General features: G+C 28.7%; 1 protein-coding gene across 1 annotated transcript in view; it reads right to left on the minus strand.

Moving 5' to 3' along the window:
- Window positions 1–18,224, minus strand: part of LOC142333037 (uncharacterized) — a 179,762-nt gene that overhangs the window by 18,070 nt on the left and 143,468 nt on the right. Inside the window, exons 10-15 of the mRNA XM_075379825.1 lie at window positions 12,845–17,143; window positions 10,214–10,356; window positions 5,240–5,324; window positions 2,261–2,380; window positions 1,955–2,065; window positions 44–179 (exon numbers count right to left, since the gene is read on the minus strand). Coding sequence (XP_075235940.1) covers window positions 44–179; window positions 1,955–2,065; window positions 2,261–2,380; window positions 5,240–5,324; window positions 10,214–10,356; window positions 12,845–17,143 — 4,894 coding nt within the window. The remainder of the gene's footprint in view (window positions 1–43; window positions 180–1,954; window positions 2,066–2,260; window positions 2,381–5,239; window positions 5,325–10,213; window positions 10,357–12,844; window positions 17,144–18,224) is intronic.

The raw sequence follows: 18,224 nt of genomic DNA on the forward strand, positions 1-18,224 counted from the left end.
AACATTTAACTTAATTTTTATCGATCAATTTATTTACAATTACCTAATTTGTAAAGTGGTATCAATTTTAACACAATTCCATTCATCACTTCCATCAGGGCAATCAAATTCACCATCACATTCAGCTGATTTTGATACACAACCACCAGTATCACACTTAAATTTATCAAGGGAACAATCTGAAATGCAATCAAAAAAATTAGATTATTAATACTTATAATTAGTATGAAATTACTTTGGTGTACAAATCTATCCAATATTTTATAAGACAAACATTTGTTATAGTAAAATGTTAGTTTTTAGTTAAAAATTTCTTTAATGAAATATAGATTCTGTTATGATATTTAACTTTTCTTTTAATGATTTTGTGATAACAGCATGAAAACTCATGTAAATTGTAAACTCAATTGTAAATTGTTTACTCATGTAAACTGTAAATTCTCATGTTAATTGATTAAAAATGTATTTATTAAATTCATTCACTCTCTCTTTATTTTGTGATTGTCCTTTCAATGTGTCAGAACGATAAACCTAATTATGTTTATTTTAAATACACTATAAGTTTGAACGGTACTTACGTATTAACGCCACCGCAGCTACAGCTTTATTTAAAAACAAAGTAGTCAATCGGATTTCAGTGGAAAATGAACAGTCTCTTTATTAATTTTAATAAATGGTTATTTATATTTATTTATATTATAAATATAATTTAACCAAACTTAACCTACGCTCGCTAACCTTGACTAATTAACACTGTAATTTTTTGAGTATTTATTTAATAAATTCAGTAATTATTGCAATTATTTATTATTTAAATAATCAAAAGACTCCTGTTAATTAGTTAAGGTTAGCAAGCGAAGCCAGCGTAGGTTAAGTTTGGTTAAATTATATTTATAAAATAAATAAATATAAATAACCAATTATTAAAATTAATAAAGAGACTGTTTTGAATCTATGTTAAACTCTATACTGGCCCATTTTCCACCGAAATCCGATTGACTACTTTGTTTTTAAATAAAGCTGTAGCTGCGGTGGCGTTAATACGTAAGTAGCGTTTGAACAACTTAAGAAACTGCCATTTGGCGAGTCATTCTGTGTCTTAGTTTTTGCACACATGCACACTGTCCATTACTTTTGGGGCAACTCTCATAAACTCAATCAATACGATGGATTTCAATTTGTTTCATAAAAAGTAAATACACTGATAACAATTCTCAGCATTCACAATGTATTTTGGTCATAAATGTTTGTGTAGAAATCCTCTTGAGAGTGACATAAATTCATCAGGTACCTTCATTTATTGTTCATACTCTTAATTACATAGCTTGTATGCAGAAATCAGCATTAAATGTTTGTATAATCATAGTGAATGGTTTAAATTATCAGTATAATATTATGTACAATTTCTGTCACTTCCTGCTCTCCATTTATAAACTTATTTTCCTTTACAGCTATTACGTGGACTATTTCTATCTTTCTTCTTTCTTTTTTCTGTTTAGCCTCTGGAACCACCGCAAGGTATTACTTCAGAGGATGATATATATGAATGTAAATGAAGTGTAGTCTTGTACAGTCTCAGGTTGACTATTCCTGAGATGTGTGGTTAATTGAAACCCAACCACCAAAGAACACCAGTATCCATGATCTAGTATCCACTTTCTATCTTTTTGGCTTTTATGTTCTTCATTTCTTACACTTTTCTTCTTTTTTAAGCAACTATTCCATTGACATTCTTGTTTAACTGATTAACTGAAAAAGTCATTTGAAAAATATACTTAATATACATATTTTATAGTCCAGTTAATATTAAATTATTGAATCTAAATTACATTTTCAGTTGACTTAATTCAAAATTAACATGACCTAATAGTAAATCAGAATTCAATATAAGGTTGATAAATCAGTGATGTCATCTTTACAGTCAGATATAAAAAAATAAAATATATATAATTACCACACAGCTTTTCATCTTCACCATTGGAACACTCTGGTACACCATTACACCTCCATGTTAATGGAATACACCAACCTTCTGGACACATGAATTCATTGTTCCCACATGAAGCTAAAAATAAAAAACAAAATATTAAATATACAATAAAAAATCATTCTAAAGTATGATTAATTAATTGTAAACTTTAAAAAGTTATTTTAAGCTATTTTCATTATATTCTAAATTTTAGATAATATAAAATATAATAAAAGTATCTATTGTAGAATCAGAATAAACTAAAAATTGTTTAAAACTATGATTACTAACAAGGACAATTATATTCATCGGTATGATTGTCACAGTCTGCTTTTCCGTCGCACTGCCATAAACTTGGTATACATCGACCAGAAGGACATTGGAATTCATCGAATAAACAGTGCCAGTTTTCTGGAAAAAATAAAAATGATTAAAATTGGAATATAAGAACACGTAATTAAAAAATGGTTATATAATTCTGATTATTCTAGCTATTTTACTCTTTTGAATAATGAGCATACTGCCTTAATGCTAACAGGCTTTTATTGTAACACAATTAGGGTTTTAAGACACACAGTCCATCACAGACAAAAAGTAAAAAAATGAGGAAATTCTAGATGAAAATGTTAATTAAGTAAAGCTGTTAAAAAGTATAAAATTGATAAATTAGTACAAATTAATGATTCATGGGCAGAATATAAGAGTAATGATTGATTTAAATAGACAAGCTGAGAATGATTTGTAGAGTTTATCTTGCTGGTTATATGACTCACTAAAGGTATTGATAATACAGTACATATGGAAAGTTACTGAGAACTTAAAAGTTACTGAAAGTTATTGAAATGGATATTTCAATAACTGTAATTGTTTATAAAAGGTGTTGAAAATGAACTCCATCATCAATATCAATACAACACTGCACATGTTTCAGTTTGTTTTCAAACACTTTAACCAGTTGATTTAATAGAATGTCTAGTATATACGCCGTTATTGCGGTTTTTAATTTGTCAATTTTCTGTGGTCTGATGTGATATGTTGCTTGTTTCGTTGCCTCTGATAGAAAGTAATCTGTGGGAGTCAGAGCGTGCATTCATGCAGACCACAAATCCCTCAAAATAATTAGTTCACCAAAAACATTTCTTAAAAAAGTCATTGACCTGTTGCTGTGTGCGCTGTGTGGCGCCATCTTGTTGAAACCAACTGTGCCAACACCATTAACTTGATTTTCAAAAAAGATTGGCCCACAATGCGCATTCTACTCGCACCGACCCAGACTCCAATTTTCACTTCGTGTAAAGATTGTTCGTGTAATTCATGGTATTTAGTTGTCAACCACATTTGTGTATTTTTTGAATTAATTTATTCTTCCAGATGATATCACATTCATTTGTAAAAAAACGTAATGACGAAGATATCTATGGAATTCTGATCAATAAAATGTTTAAACAATTGACAATAATATTTACTTGTTTGGCACTATCTGTAGGTTTCAGTTTTTGAACAGACATTACTTTTTTAGGGGAAATGTTTTAGTTCTTTTCTTACAGCTTTATGTGCAGTAGCAAGTCCAGTATCTTACTGCTGTGTTAACTTACGCATTGACTTTGATGGACTTTTGGCCATAGGATTCAAAATATCAAGCAGCTTCAGTTCATTTAGTTTAGGTGGTCTCCACTTTGATCAGTGTCTTCAACAGATCCTGTTGCCCAAAATTTTTCGATAAGAGTTTGAACTACATTTTGGTGAAGAAGAGCATTAGTTGGAAAATTTTCAGAAAACTTGTGCTTCACTAAATCAGTATACTTGTCATCTTCACGAAAGACGTGTTCAAGAAAAATGGGTTCCTCTTCCAAAAGAATCATTACCTTTCTTACAGCTACTGATTCCAATAAACTAAATAACACAAAACGAAACAAAGCTTGTTCACTCACGACTCAACAACTGATGTCTTGGTGTATTACTGTGCAATTCCCAATGAACCCACAGGGCAACCAACCTAATGCTAAAAGAACAGAATTCACCACACAATTCTAAAGCATACTGCATAGCAACTTTCTGAACACTTTGTATTAATCACTGACATTGAAGATTATGATAAAACAATACAGTTATTGTAAGTTTAAAATTTAATTTTTGACTTCATATAACAGAATAATTTTTAAAAGTTCAGTGTTATTTATAACAGAACTGATGATGAATTTACATCTGAAAACACATTATTTATTGAAAAAATAATCTGTCAGTAAAGTAAGAATATCATGTGACAGAAAGCAAGATACTTAGGAATTAAGTTTTAAGGTAGGTGGAAATAATACAGCAAGAATTATACAATTTTTCTAGTTTGAGAATAAAATACAAAAGATGAACAAAATAATGAAGACACCAAAAGCAGAGTGACACAAGCAAGAAGAATCTTTATGTAAAAAAGAGGTTTATTAATAAATATAGATCTAAGAATTAGAAAGAAACTCTTGAAAACATTTGTTTGGAATATAGGTGGTTTTTATTAGAAAAGATGGATAGCAGCAAGACTGGAAAGAAAAAGAATAAATGTTTCTGAAATTTGAAGTTACAGAGGATACTGAAAATTAGATGGTCAATAAAATTCAAAATCAAGAGGTCTTATTCTGTCTTAAAAAAGACAGAATAGTGGCAGAATCTCACAGATTTACTTATGATGTATTAAGATGGGTTGTGTATTACAACATCTACATTTTGTTAATCTGATAATAGAAGGATTTGTAGAAAGTAAAAACTGTTGAGAAAGACAAAAATTGCTATAAATAGATCAGGTACCTGACTATGTGGGATGCAGAAAATATATTTATTTATGCCATAAACAACAAGCTGATACAAAGCTATAGATTCTTGATGTTAGTTGAATTTTTTAATTATGAAAAATTCCAAGCACGGCTGAGACTCAAACCCACAATATTTTGGATGAAAAGCGATGTAGCCATTCAGCCACAAAAGTTTGGCATGTTGGGGTTATAAAGTTAGCAAAAAACTGAAAGAATGAAGAAACAGCATCAAACCAGTCAAATGACTGATGATGCAAAAAAATATCCATTTAGTTTATTAATTATTATATTCACTGATTTAAATAAATTATTTATTTAATATACTGTTCACAATCTAGATTGTGAACATATTTGCACATAATGCTAGCATTATGTGCAAATATGTATAAAAATAATACCTCTTGTTAACATGAAAATGAATAAATGAAGAAAAAACAACATAAAATAAAAATTTACTGAATGCACTTACCACAATTTACTTCATCACTATTATCATAGCAGTCAACAATATTATTACAAACTAAATGTCTTTTGAGACAGTCTCCATTGGAACACTGAAAGCAAAGTACAAGATGAAAATTGATACTACTAAACACAATCTTTTTCATTATGAAATAAAATTAACAACAAAAGAGATGGATTTTTAATAAGTTTTGAACAGTGTTTATAGCCAGACAAGAATGTTATCTACAGTTTGTAAACTTACTTTATTTACCCCTATTAACAGATAATTTAACTATAAATTTTCTATTCCGATGCATTAATAAAATTAATGCATCGGAATTAATGTGCATATACACATACACAACTACCAACAAAAATTTACGGTCATCAAAAATCAATATGAATTGCATCTCTTGAGACTGTTACCAGATTTTTTGACATCTGGTATGTGCTATTTATTTAAACTGCGTAATTATTATGCAAAAAAATATTTTTATCATTAAGGTGACTTGTTATGAATTATTTATGCAAATGTTTAATCAGAAAGATGTAGAAATATTACTGGAAACTTAATATTTTGTGTTAAATCAACATTTCATAATGCTTATAAGGTGAATGCTTACAACTGTAGAATCTGGGGGCAGAAAACAAGAACTATAAATTTCCCATGAGTAGGAAGGATTCTCATAACAATCCAAAGTTAATGTGTTTTATGTTCTTAGCAAAGTTAAGATTATTTTTTTTTTCATTGAGAAGACTATCAACAGTATTACGCTCATGATACAACAGTATCATGATCAAGAGGAGGATTTATTTCCACTACCAGTCTACCACAAAATGCAAGCTTTACTCATTAATTCTTTCGTAGATGGTACCTTTAACTCCAATAAGGACATGGGATACTAAATTCCCTGAACACATGTTCTGACTATAATTTTAATTTTATTATATATTTTTTTGTATTTTTTATTATTCATTTTTAAATTCGTTTTTATACAATATCGTTTAATTTAAATAGAAGATATTTCTCAATAATTGTGTAAACATCATTTTAAGTGTAAATTTCTTCCATAAGACAGCAAGCCCATTTTTCCTAGCTGGAATATTTACTAATCAGTTTTATTTTGACATTCACTGCATTACCCTTGGAATGATTCAGATATTTCAAGTTATCTATAAATTCAGTAACACTGCACTTTATCTTTTTATAAACTTGCTAAAAAATATCTAAATGCTGCCAACTTATTGATTTTTGGTTTTATGTCACTTAAGTCTTTATCATCAAAACTCTTACATCTTAGAATAACTCTAAATGATTTTAACCTTTAAATATAATTTTCATCTTTCATGCTATTTATTACCTTCTTTTGTCTTTAATATCTTTAATAACCAATTCATATAACAATTAATATAATTCATAATCTCATGTAAGTAGTTACAATGCAAAAATTTCTAAATTATTTTTGGCTCTAAAAATTAAATTTTTTCACTATACTTTCTGTATCATTGCTTTGATATAAATTTAGATGAGTGAGTAATACATTCCCTTTTTGTTCATATTCACTGTTAGATCTAAATATTCTGTAAATTCATCCTTCCACTCTAATAATAAACAGCTTTTTGTCAGACTGAGTGTCATAAGTACAGTATTATACTTCTACAGTATATAGTACAGTATATAAAGTAGTGAATGTGTGGCTAGCCACGTATAAAAAATTTTTTAATCTTTTTAATTATTATTATTACTACATATTTCTAAATGTTTACAATTTTAAGTTTTAAATTTTTAATGTGTGATTTTTAAAAAAAGAATATGTTTTATCAACTGATGATTAGGGAAACCCTCAAAAGTGCTTTTGTTTACTAACAACAAGCATAAGGTAAGAAGAAGCATTATTGAATTCTGTACCGTTGGTGGTAAACTTTTATACTTTTGTCTTTGACATAATAAGTATCATCTAAATCGGTTCGGCCGTTGAGCTGTTATGGTGGAACAAACATACATATACTTATGTACATAAGTACATCACACTCCTTTTTGGGTCGTCATGTAATTACAATAATAAAGATTACACATAATCAATTTGTAAAAAAAGAAATATAAAATAAAAAACAAAGTACATTATTAAAAACTGCTTACAAGACAAGAATGCATCGGATAATATCCCAAACTATATTGACTGTATTAAATACATTGTACTTTCTAGTGTTTATTTCAATTCCAAGAAAATTAAATTGGCAGAAGACACAGCACTAAATCAAACAAATATGCTGAATGGTAGTGTAACTGGTGAATTCTTACTATCCAGTTTACAAGAAATGTTAAAAAAAGCTGGCTCCTGGAATGCAGCTTCAGCTGCGTGACACAAAAGTCACACATCTGTGGGTTGTATCTGATGCACAGTTTACATACACACACACACACACACACACACACACACACACACACACACACACACACACACACACACACACACACACACACACACACACACACACACACACACACACACACACACACACACACACACACACACACACACACACACACACACACACACACACACACACACACACACACACACACACACACACACACAACTTAATTTAAAAATTTATCATTTTACTTAAATACATTTTCTTTTTCATTTATTTAATTCAATGATTCTTATTAAAGCGTGTGTGCATACAGTATTTAATTTGTTAAGATGTGGCAGTAATAGCGACGTTAGTTTGCACTAACTAAACTAATGTAATTTCACAACTTACATAGAAAAAATTTTGCTGGTACGGTTGGCAGACTAGAGTAATGCACCAGGTACCAGATCAATCGGATGATCAAGTTCAAGACCCAGTCAGATTGAATTATTTAATTCTAATGCTCACCTGTGACACCTGTCACAACATAGCAGACAACTTCAACAGCATTTTTTTGGGGTGAGGATGCAATTTTGCAAAAAGATTTTTTTTTGTTGCAAATATAGGTTTTTTAACAAATGTGCCTAAGAAAAATATTACCCTTAATTAGTTGAAATCTCGAGGTACTGAGGGTAACCTTGCTCTACAGCATCACCCCCTTGACCTTTTAAGTTGAAAATTTAACGGCATCAATGCACCATATATAGAAGTAATCTGACCTAGTTTGATCAAAATCATCCATTCAGTTCTGGAAATATCAGGTAATTTAGAAGCCAACACCAAACACATGTATGAGGTCTGTAAATAAAGTATTGAGACCAGTTCTTTTGGCAGCCAAAGTGGAAACACTGTAAAGTTAATATTAAACATATGGTTATATGAACAGCTGATTTAAATTAGGTGTTAATATTTTTAGTCTATTGTTGCCATGCAAGATGTAAACAAACTTTTTGTGAAATGAGTTTTTGTTGTGCGTTACAAAAATGAGTGATACTAATTATGAGCAATGTTGTGCAATCAAATTTTGTGTTACTCTGTGAGAATGTTATAGGAACTTTTTCAAAATTGAAAACGGTGTATGAAGATGATGCTCTGTCTCAAGTTCAAGTTTTTAGGTGGTTTAAACCATATTAAGATGGCTGGGCATCAGTTGCGAACGATCCACGCTCTGGAAGACCATTAACATAAAAAAAAATCATCAAAATCAGAGATTTGATACGATACGACTGACGATTAACCATCAGAATGATTGCAGAACAATTGAATTTGAACTGTACCACAGTCCATCAAATTTTGACAAACGAATTGGAGATGAAAAAGTCTGCTCAAAATTGGTCCCAAAAAACCTTACTGTTGATCAGAAAAACAACAGGGTGGAAGTGTGTTGCGATCTTCTAGGGCAAATTGAAACTGATCCTGATTTTCTAAAAAATGTTATTACTGGTGATGAATCTTGGATATTTGAGTATGACCCAGAAACAAAATGCCAGAGCAAGGAGTGGCACACTTCAAACTCACCATGTTCCAAAAAAGCAAAAATGAGCAAATCAAAAATCAAAACCATTATAATTTGTTTCTTCGACAGTAATGGCATTGTCCATAAACAGTTTATGCCTACAGGACAGACTGTAAATCAATATGTTTACCAAGAAATTCTTGAAAGACTGCAGAAAAGAGTTGCCTACGTGAAATCAACCATCAAAGACAACTAGATGCTGCATCATGAAAATGCATCTTCTCACTCTATACTTTCAATTAATGAGTTTTTGACAAAGAAAAACATTTCTGTAGTTTCTCAACCACCTTATTCATCTGTCTTGAGTCCCTGTGACTTTTTCCTGTTTCCGACTTTAAAAAAACACTTCAAAGGACACCATTTTGGAATAGTAGAAAACACAAAAATAAAGTGTTTTCTGACCATCTGAAGGATATTCCGGTGTCTGAGTTCTGACACTGCTATGAAGAGTGGGAAAATCATTTGAAGTATTGCGTGGCTTGGCTTCCCAAGGGAACTATTTCGAAAATGATAGAGTCCACGTATAATTGGATTGTAAATAAAAAGTTTTTCTGAACCAGTCTCATTACTTTATTTACAGACCTTATACATACAAACATTACATCCAGAAAATTTCCATTCGGTTTTTTGGGTTTCTTATGTGTCAAAACATCAAAATTCGGTGAAAACCGCATATGCCCAAATTGGAACAATTGTCATACTTTCCCTTCTAGAGCTATAGCTCTGCTATAATGCTGTATAGATGGGAAAGTAAAAAATCTAAGCAGATTTTTTCAAAATCTTGAATATATACTGCAGTGTCATTATGCCTACATTCCATAGTATTCTGAATAAATTTTTACCTGCCATCAAAATTATAAAGTCATTTTTGAACCACTTTGTGATTTGTATGCATGTTTAATTGATACTGATAAAATAATACTCAGTAAAAAAGTTAGTAACTGGATAAGTTGACGGATAACATACCAGTTCTTTTTTGAGTACTTTTTTATTATACTCTACTTAAAAAAAAAAAGAAAGTTTAATTACCTTCTATTTTATTGAAACATTATATATATTACATACTTGAAAGTTTCCTGGACAATGTTCTTCTACACAATTTAATTCATCAGATCCATCGGAGCAATCACTAACAGAATCACATTTTGCTGACATAGGTACACAATAAGATCCATCTCTCGTAGTACCATTTGTACATTGAAACTGACCTATTTACAAAATAATAATGTATTAAAATAATATTAAAACACACAGAAATAGCAAGTGTATATAACAAACATTTGCTATGAGCAAGTGTATCTCGCTAATAAAAAAACCATGGTGCATTGGTTTGCTGTATGTGCTCACATTTTAGATTTTGAATGAAGTGCTATCATCTGGCAGAACAAATTGAACTAACAACTGTATAATAAATTTTATTATATGCTATAAACAGTATGTTGTTTACATTAATAATTATTATACTTATTTTTTTACATTTTGTTAAAAAAAAATTATTGTAGACAACTTTTGTGAAATTTTATAAAAATAAATAAGTATAGAAATTTATAGAATGCTTCTTGATATGAATGATATATATATATATATACATATTATATATAATATGTAAATGTATTAATCCTTTTACTTCATTATATTTCTGTCAACATGGCAGCATAAATATATTTAAGTAAAATTACTAATTTTTTTTCTTTAATGAATATCTAAAATATTTAATATTGTTACAAACATGAGGATATGAACGCACTGAGGGTCCAGGGGACTCTGGCTCCTGGCTAGACGGTTGGGCAAGTGAAGTGAGCACTTACCGTCTAGCCAGTAAGTCCTTCTCTATTCTTGAATTATATTTTGAATAATTACTTTTGAATAATCACACTAATGATAATCAAATTCAATAAGTTGTAAGAATGCTCACTCTGAATTCAGGATTTACAAATCTTGGTTTCAACTGCTTACTCTAAGACTAATATATGTTTTTTTAGTTTTCTAATAATCATAAAGAAGATACTAGAGTCAAGTCCTGGTGTTTTTATCATCTATACATAAGAATTTCATTCGGTATGGCTTTCCCGGAACAGTTCTGCAGTTTTAGCTTGTCTTCTACTTTGTCCTAGTGTCCCAATAAATTATTTACAGAAAATTTGTTAGCGTTGACTCGCTTATCAGTTTGTGTTATTATATCATATTCTGTAATTTCTTACAATTCTCATGGTTGGTAACAAGTGTTATATGGTGAGAAATACTGGAGCACTACAGATAAAAAAAAAATGGTTGTGTATTTTAAATTCTCTAATGTTGTAATTTTTTAAATGTTAGATTTAATTTTAGAGATACATAGATAATATACAAGCTGGGCAAGAATCAGAGATTTATATAATATATGTAAATGTTCTAGTAGAAGTTCAACAAGGTTGCCATCTACAATCAGCTTTATTTAAGTTTTACGTTGAATGTGCCGTAGACAAAACAAAAAAAAATCAGAGAATCATTGAAGAAAGTAAAGAGAAAAATACCTAGAAATGGATACAATTATAAGGTGAAAAATAGAGGTAATGTACATGAAGACAGTCATAGCTTCTTGATTAATATTAGAGAAGCAACACTAAAACAATAATAGTTTCTCCTATTTAAGAAATAAAATTATTTCAGACTGAAAAAATTTAACAGACTATAAAGAGAAGAACTGTGAAAAGAAAGGTAGCATTCAACGAGAAAAATTTATTTTTAACATCAGATAAAAAACTTTTTTTAAAGAAAATTGATTAAATATTATGTAGGTAAAAAAACTGACCTACATAAATATATATATATATATATATATATATATAAATCTATGGTACAGTTGAAAATATAAATGAATAGTCAGCATTTTTTACTTTTATTACAAGAAGTTGACTGGTGTTGATGTGTATTCTTTGCTTATTTTAGTCTCAATTGAACAGATTAATACATCTGCACATTTTTGTGTTTGGTGTTTTAAAAATGTTATTTCATTAGATGTTTGTCACATAAACTAACCTTGTTGTGTGATCTACAACATTAAGAATGCTGTGTGTAGTTCACTACTTGCTACAAACAGTTTTTTAGTGACTAATAACACTATAGAAGTCAAAAATAAAACAAATATATATATATATACAATTTTTACATATTTTATTCACATTTTTATATACTTTGGATGCATTTAATTGGTGTAGACATTTTAATTCCATTTAGAAACATTCAATCACAATTCATGAAAACTATATTTAATATTTTTCATGATCTTTAAAATGGTTAATTATCAAAATAATAACACATGCCATTTATGTTAAAGGCAAACATAGTACTCAGACTCAAAATTTTAATGACCTTTAATTTCAAATTACTCTCTAACAACCAAAAATTAACATATTAACTTGACAAAACCATCATAAAACTATGTTTTTAGAAAATACCAAAAATTTGTACAGAGATTTTTTCCAGATTTTTATATATAGTAATAAAGTAAAAAAAAAGGCAGAAAGCAGAATGTACAAAAATTGTTATTACTACTAATTCAATCAACAAATGGATATTATTTATACTATTCGTTTGGCACTGAAAGGGTTATGTTTCACTTAGTGCAGATTCATTTAGGAGTCAAATTTTAAAGAACCACTTTGATCTCTAAATGAGAATGCTTTACAATTAAAATTGTTTCATTTTTAAACTTACCTGATGCACATTTTGAAAATCCAAATGGTAAACTGCTTATTCTTTCAAATAATGTATTATCAGATGTTGAATTGTTGTTAATTTCTGTTAATAATTCTGTCATTTCTTCATCTGCCTTTGTTTTTTCAATGGTATGATCATTTCTATTATATTTCACAGCATCATTTTCTAAATTTTCAGTAATATTTATTTTACTTAAATCAGTTTTATGATCTTCATTTTCATTTATCATTGTAGTCATATCCACATCAGGAAAGTGTTCTGTTGTAAATGCTACATCTCTGCTATTTTCTGTGCCCATTATTTCCATTTCATTAAGTTTATTTGATTTTGATTCATCACTTGTGTTTAGTTTTTCTTTTGATTCACTACTAGGAACTGTAGTAGTAATAAAATTATTACTAGTTTTATTTAATTCTTCTATAACATCGGGTATAATGGTTTTCAGAGTAGTAACTTCCTCCTCAATATTATGAAGAACAGGATTTGATTCAGTGAATGACTTATCTTCACTATTATCTGAATGATCATTATTTTTTGACATTTCATCTACGCTGATTTTTTTATCATGAACATTAAAATCGTTTTCATGAATATCTTCATTTTGATTTATTGATTTCTTTTTTTCTGTTTTGTCTTCATAATCAAAATAATCATTTTTATGTATTAACAGTTTTTCTTCATTTGATAGTTCATCGTTAGTTTGTGATGAAATATTTTTTACTTTTATTTCTTCATCAATCATACTACCTGATTCAGATGGTAATGTTGTTGCTAAAGATGACAAAAATGGATTTTCTGTTGAAGTCTGATCGTCTTTATTTACAGGTGAATTATTTTCTAAAAAAAAAGAATCTGATTTTTCATCAAAATATTTATCTTTAATACCATCTTTCTTTTTATGTAATAATTTTTCATTATCTGTTACGTTTTGCTTAAAATATTTCTTATCGTTCTTTTTGTACTCATACTTATGATTAAAATCATCAATTAATTTATCATCTGAATTATTAATATTTTCATTATCTTCATCAGAAGTAACTACATCTTTATGATTTATAGGTTCATTATTTTTAAACATTTCTTCTTGATTTTTTTGTGTTGCTTCTGGATTATCATTTAGCATCGCTTCTTCATTTACATTTTCATTAAAATTAGTTGAAGAATTTTCTTTACTACTATCAATCAATGATTTATCAAGGGGATGTAAAGCATTCATAGCTTCTTTTTTCAATTTTTCAAAATCACTTTTCATCATCATTATTTTCTTTTCTTCATCAGTTATTACTTTTGAATCATTTATTGTTGATATTATATTACTTTCAGTTATCGGCATATCTAATTTAAGATTATTATTAGTTTTTCTAGCGTCTAAAACAGATTTTTTTAATTTATCAAAAAAGTCACCGCTATTTGTTAATGTTCTTTCATCTTCACTCAATAATTCTTTATAATCTGATGCATTAACACCATTATTATCATTATCTATTAACTTTGTTTCATTATTTTCAGCTTTTCCTGATAATTGAACCATTTTCTTTATTAAATCAAAGTTTTTACCGCTACCAGTCTTAAAATTTATATCATTATTTAGAGTATTATTTCTATTTTCTTTAATTAATTTGTTTTTTACTTCATTTAAATTTGATTCGACATTTGTTTGTTCAAAATTATCTTCTTCTGAAGAAGGGTTATAATGTATTACTGTACCATAATTAGCAGTTATCATTTCATCGCTATTATCTTTATTAATTTTATCATTAAATACTGTAGTAATCTGATCGTAACTTTGTTCTGTTTTAGTTGAATTTTCATCATTTATGTTATCAACAGTAGAATTTTCTGAAATATTTTCTCTTAGTTCAGTATTAATACTACTTGCAGTATTTTCTTGTATTTCTGCTGTTTTATCTGTTTTGAATAATGGATGTTCAGTTGTAAATGGTTCATCAGTAAGTACTGGATAATTAGAAATATTAAATATTTCTGGTTTGTTAGATGCAGTAGTACTTTCCACAATGATATCTTTTATATTTTTTTCATCTCTTGCTATTGGAAAAAGCGGTGATTCAGTTACAAATGGTTCACTGGAAAAAATTAAATTTCTTTCATTATCAGCAGGAATACCTTTAGTTGTTGATGGCAATGAAGTACTAGGTTCTTCTTTTTTATTTGGCATTTCTTCTAAAATTGTAGGTTTATCGGTAAATGATTCGGTTTTATTCTCTTCAGATTTGTTAATAATATCATTAATAATTTCCATAGACTCATCAAATAAATTATTTGATTTCCGTAAACTTTCAGTGATATTTTCAATCATTGTATGATTTTTAGATTCATAATCTATATTTTCATTAGAAACATTACCAAATGAAGGATTCATAGTTTTAGATTCTGTAATGTTTTCTAAGTTATCTTCATCTATTATATGAGAATTGGCTTCATTCACTTCTGGATTTTTATAATAATCAATAACATTTGTAGTCCCTGATTCGCTACTAAACTCTGTTGGAATATTAACTAAATTTACAATATTTTGTTCATTATGATGTAGTGGTTTATTTTTTGGAACTTCATCGATTGAAATATTTACAATTGGTGTACCATCACCATTATTAAATGATCTACCATCATTATCACTAAAAACTAGTGGATCCATATCACTTGAATTATGATCTGTATGAGTAAAATCATCGGTTTCAATATCACCTGATGTAATGGTTTCTGCTGTTGTATTTATTGAAACTGAATGAGGAATTACACCGTAATCAAGTTCTGTTTCTTTATTTTTTTCATTTAAATTGATTAATGTATCATTCATCTTTATATTACCATCATCCGGTAACAAATTAGCAATTTCACTATCTTCATTGATCAGGTGATTTTCGTGAGTTGTAATTTTATCAAATTTCATAGTTGTTGTTTGGTAGTGATCATCATTATTTTTGGTCGATAATTCTTCTGGCATTAAAGGTATTTGTTTAGTAACAGATTCTTTTAACTCTGAAATAATTGATTCTGTCATTTTTGCGGTATCTGTTGTGTCTGATACTGATGTAATAAGTGGTATGTAATCTTTCATTATAGAAGTAGTTGTGGTTTGTTCAGATGATGTTAACTCATCAGGAATAAAACTATTAATAGTCGTATTATTAGTACCATGTTTATTCACCTCTTCCGCGTTCATATCATTAATCATTTTGTCTAAATCATGTTCAGTTATATTTTCGTGAGATTCATAATTATTTATCACAAAAGATGAAGGATCACCTATGGTGTTTTGTTCTGAAGTATTTTTACTATTATAATTATCTTCTTGTAAAATTTTATTTTCTTCTGTTGTGTGAATATCTTTATGATTTTCATTTGAATATGTTTCATTCACTGTTGGAGTTATATGTTCTTCAATGTACGGTACAGATTCATAATAATCATTAAAATTAGGATCTTCATTATCTTTTACACTAAAATCTTCATAACCTATATCAGAATAATCATGTGAATTATGATTATCATTTTCTGTCCTATTATTTTCATTATCAATATAATGAGTAGATAGTCTAATATCAGGATTTTCATTTAAAATATTATGATTAATACTTTCAGTTGTAGAAGAAGACGTGGTTGTACTAAGTCCTAGTATCATAGAATCTCTCAATTTTTCTGTAACTGTATCAGAACTAACTTCAGAATCAACAGCAAATGGACCTTCTAAATCAGGTATATTTGTCACAGATATAAGTGGTGGATTTACTTCAGTTTCATTTTCATGCTGTTTAATTCCAGAATCAATTGATGATTCTGCACTTGATTTTGAATCATCATGGTCTGTAGAAGATTTTAAATCAGACTCATCTTCAGATGGTATGGATGGATTCAGTACAGCTTCTGTTAAATTAATTATATTTTTCTCTTCTGAATCATGTGCCCTTGTTTCATTTTTACTAATATCTACATCTGTTGATTCCAGTTCTTCATCAATTTTTATAGCAGGCTCTGTAGTTGGTAGAGGTTCAGCTTTTGGTATAACTTCAGGTTCTTCTCCTGACTTCGATACAACTTCAGGTTCTGGTTCTGATTTTGGTTCTGGCTCAGGTTCAGGTTCTGGTTCAGACTTCGGTTCTGGCTGTGGTTCAGGTTCAGGTTCAGTCTTTGGCTCAGGCTCAGGTTCAGACTTTGGCTCAGGCTCAGGTTCAGACTTCGGTTCAGGTTCTGGTGATGGTTCCGATTCAACTTCTTCAGGATATGGTACTGATTCACTTTTAGACACTGAATCAGATCCATCAAATGGTATTGATTCTGTAAACATAATTATATTAAACAACATAATAGAAACTAATTTCACAAATGCCCATATTTATTTATCTACTTTGGTTCTGAGTTCAATGAATAAAACTTTAGAAACACTTGGACTGAGAATATAACTACTGACTGTAATTAAGCTGATTATCTGTTTCTTACGGTAGATAATCTCACAATTTAAAGAGAAGATACAGATCAGTGAGATGAAATTTAACTTAGACTTCATATACACACAAACTAACTCCACAACTTATTTTTTAAGTACACAATATGTATGTTTGGAAGTTAAAGAAATTACAATTTAAGTATTGTAATCTTTTTAAATATTTTAACACAAAGAAATTATAATATTGTTCTTTCAAACAGTGGTATTCCAGATATTAGTGTTCATGGCATTTAACTTTAATATGTTTTTTTGTATAACTTGGTGAAAAATTTTAGTTTTTTAGATTTCATATTGTATGTTGATTTCATGGCTTTTGTTTACTGTGTGCATTTTTGACTTTGTTCTATCTTCAATCAATTGTTTTAGTTTCTTTATGTGATGTTTTCTTGTGTAATGTGTGAGCAATTGAAATTGTATAAGAACACAAAATAGAAGAACTGATGAAATCATTTCTATGTTTGGTACAAATTCCCCTTTTTCATCGCTGTTTCAATGTACAACTCTATATCTAATCTACATAGGACCAATTCTAGTATTGCTTATTTCATTAATATTACAAAAAATAATGTGAAGGTTACATGGAAGAATTGAGGTATATTGCAGGATTAAATTGTAGCAATAATATCCTAAACTTAAGAAAAGAAATAAGGTCATTGATATTGTTCTGGAACTACATCAGTCGCTCACATCTGCTTTGACGAAATATTTTTAGAACTTTTCACACTCAATGAATTCTGGGATGTAAATCATGATTCTGAAGCTAAAATTAAATTGAAAAATTAAGGTCAACTGAAATCTTAATTTTCTAAGTTAGTTTACTACAGTATAAATATTACCTATCATAAATTCATGGTTAAAAACACAATATGTTAATTATGTGATATATTTGTTAGATAAGCGTTTTTAATATTA

This window comes from Lycorma delicatula, chromosome 12 (assembly GCF_047948215.1).
Source record: "Lycorma delicatula isolate Av1 chromosome 12, ASM4794821v1, whole genome shotgun sequence".
NCBI classification, from domain to species: domain Eukaryota; kingdom Metazoa; phylum Arthropoda; class Insecta; order Hemiptera; family Fulgoridae; genus Lycorma; species Lycorma delicatula.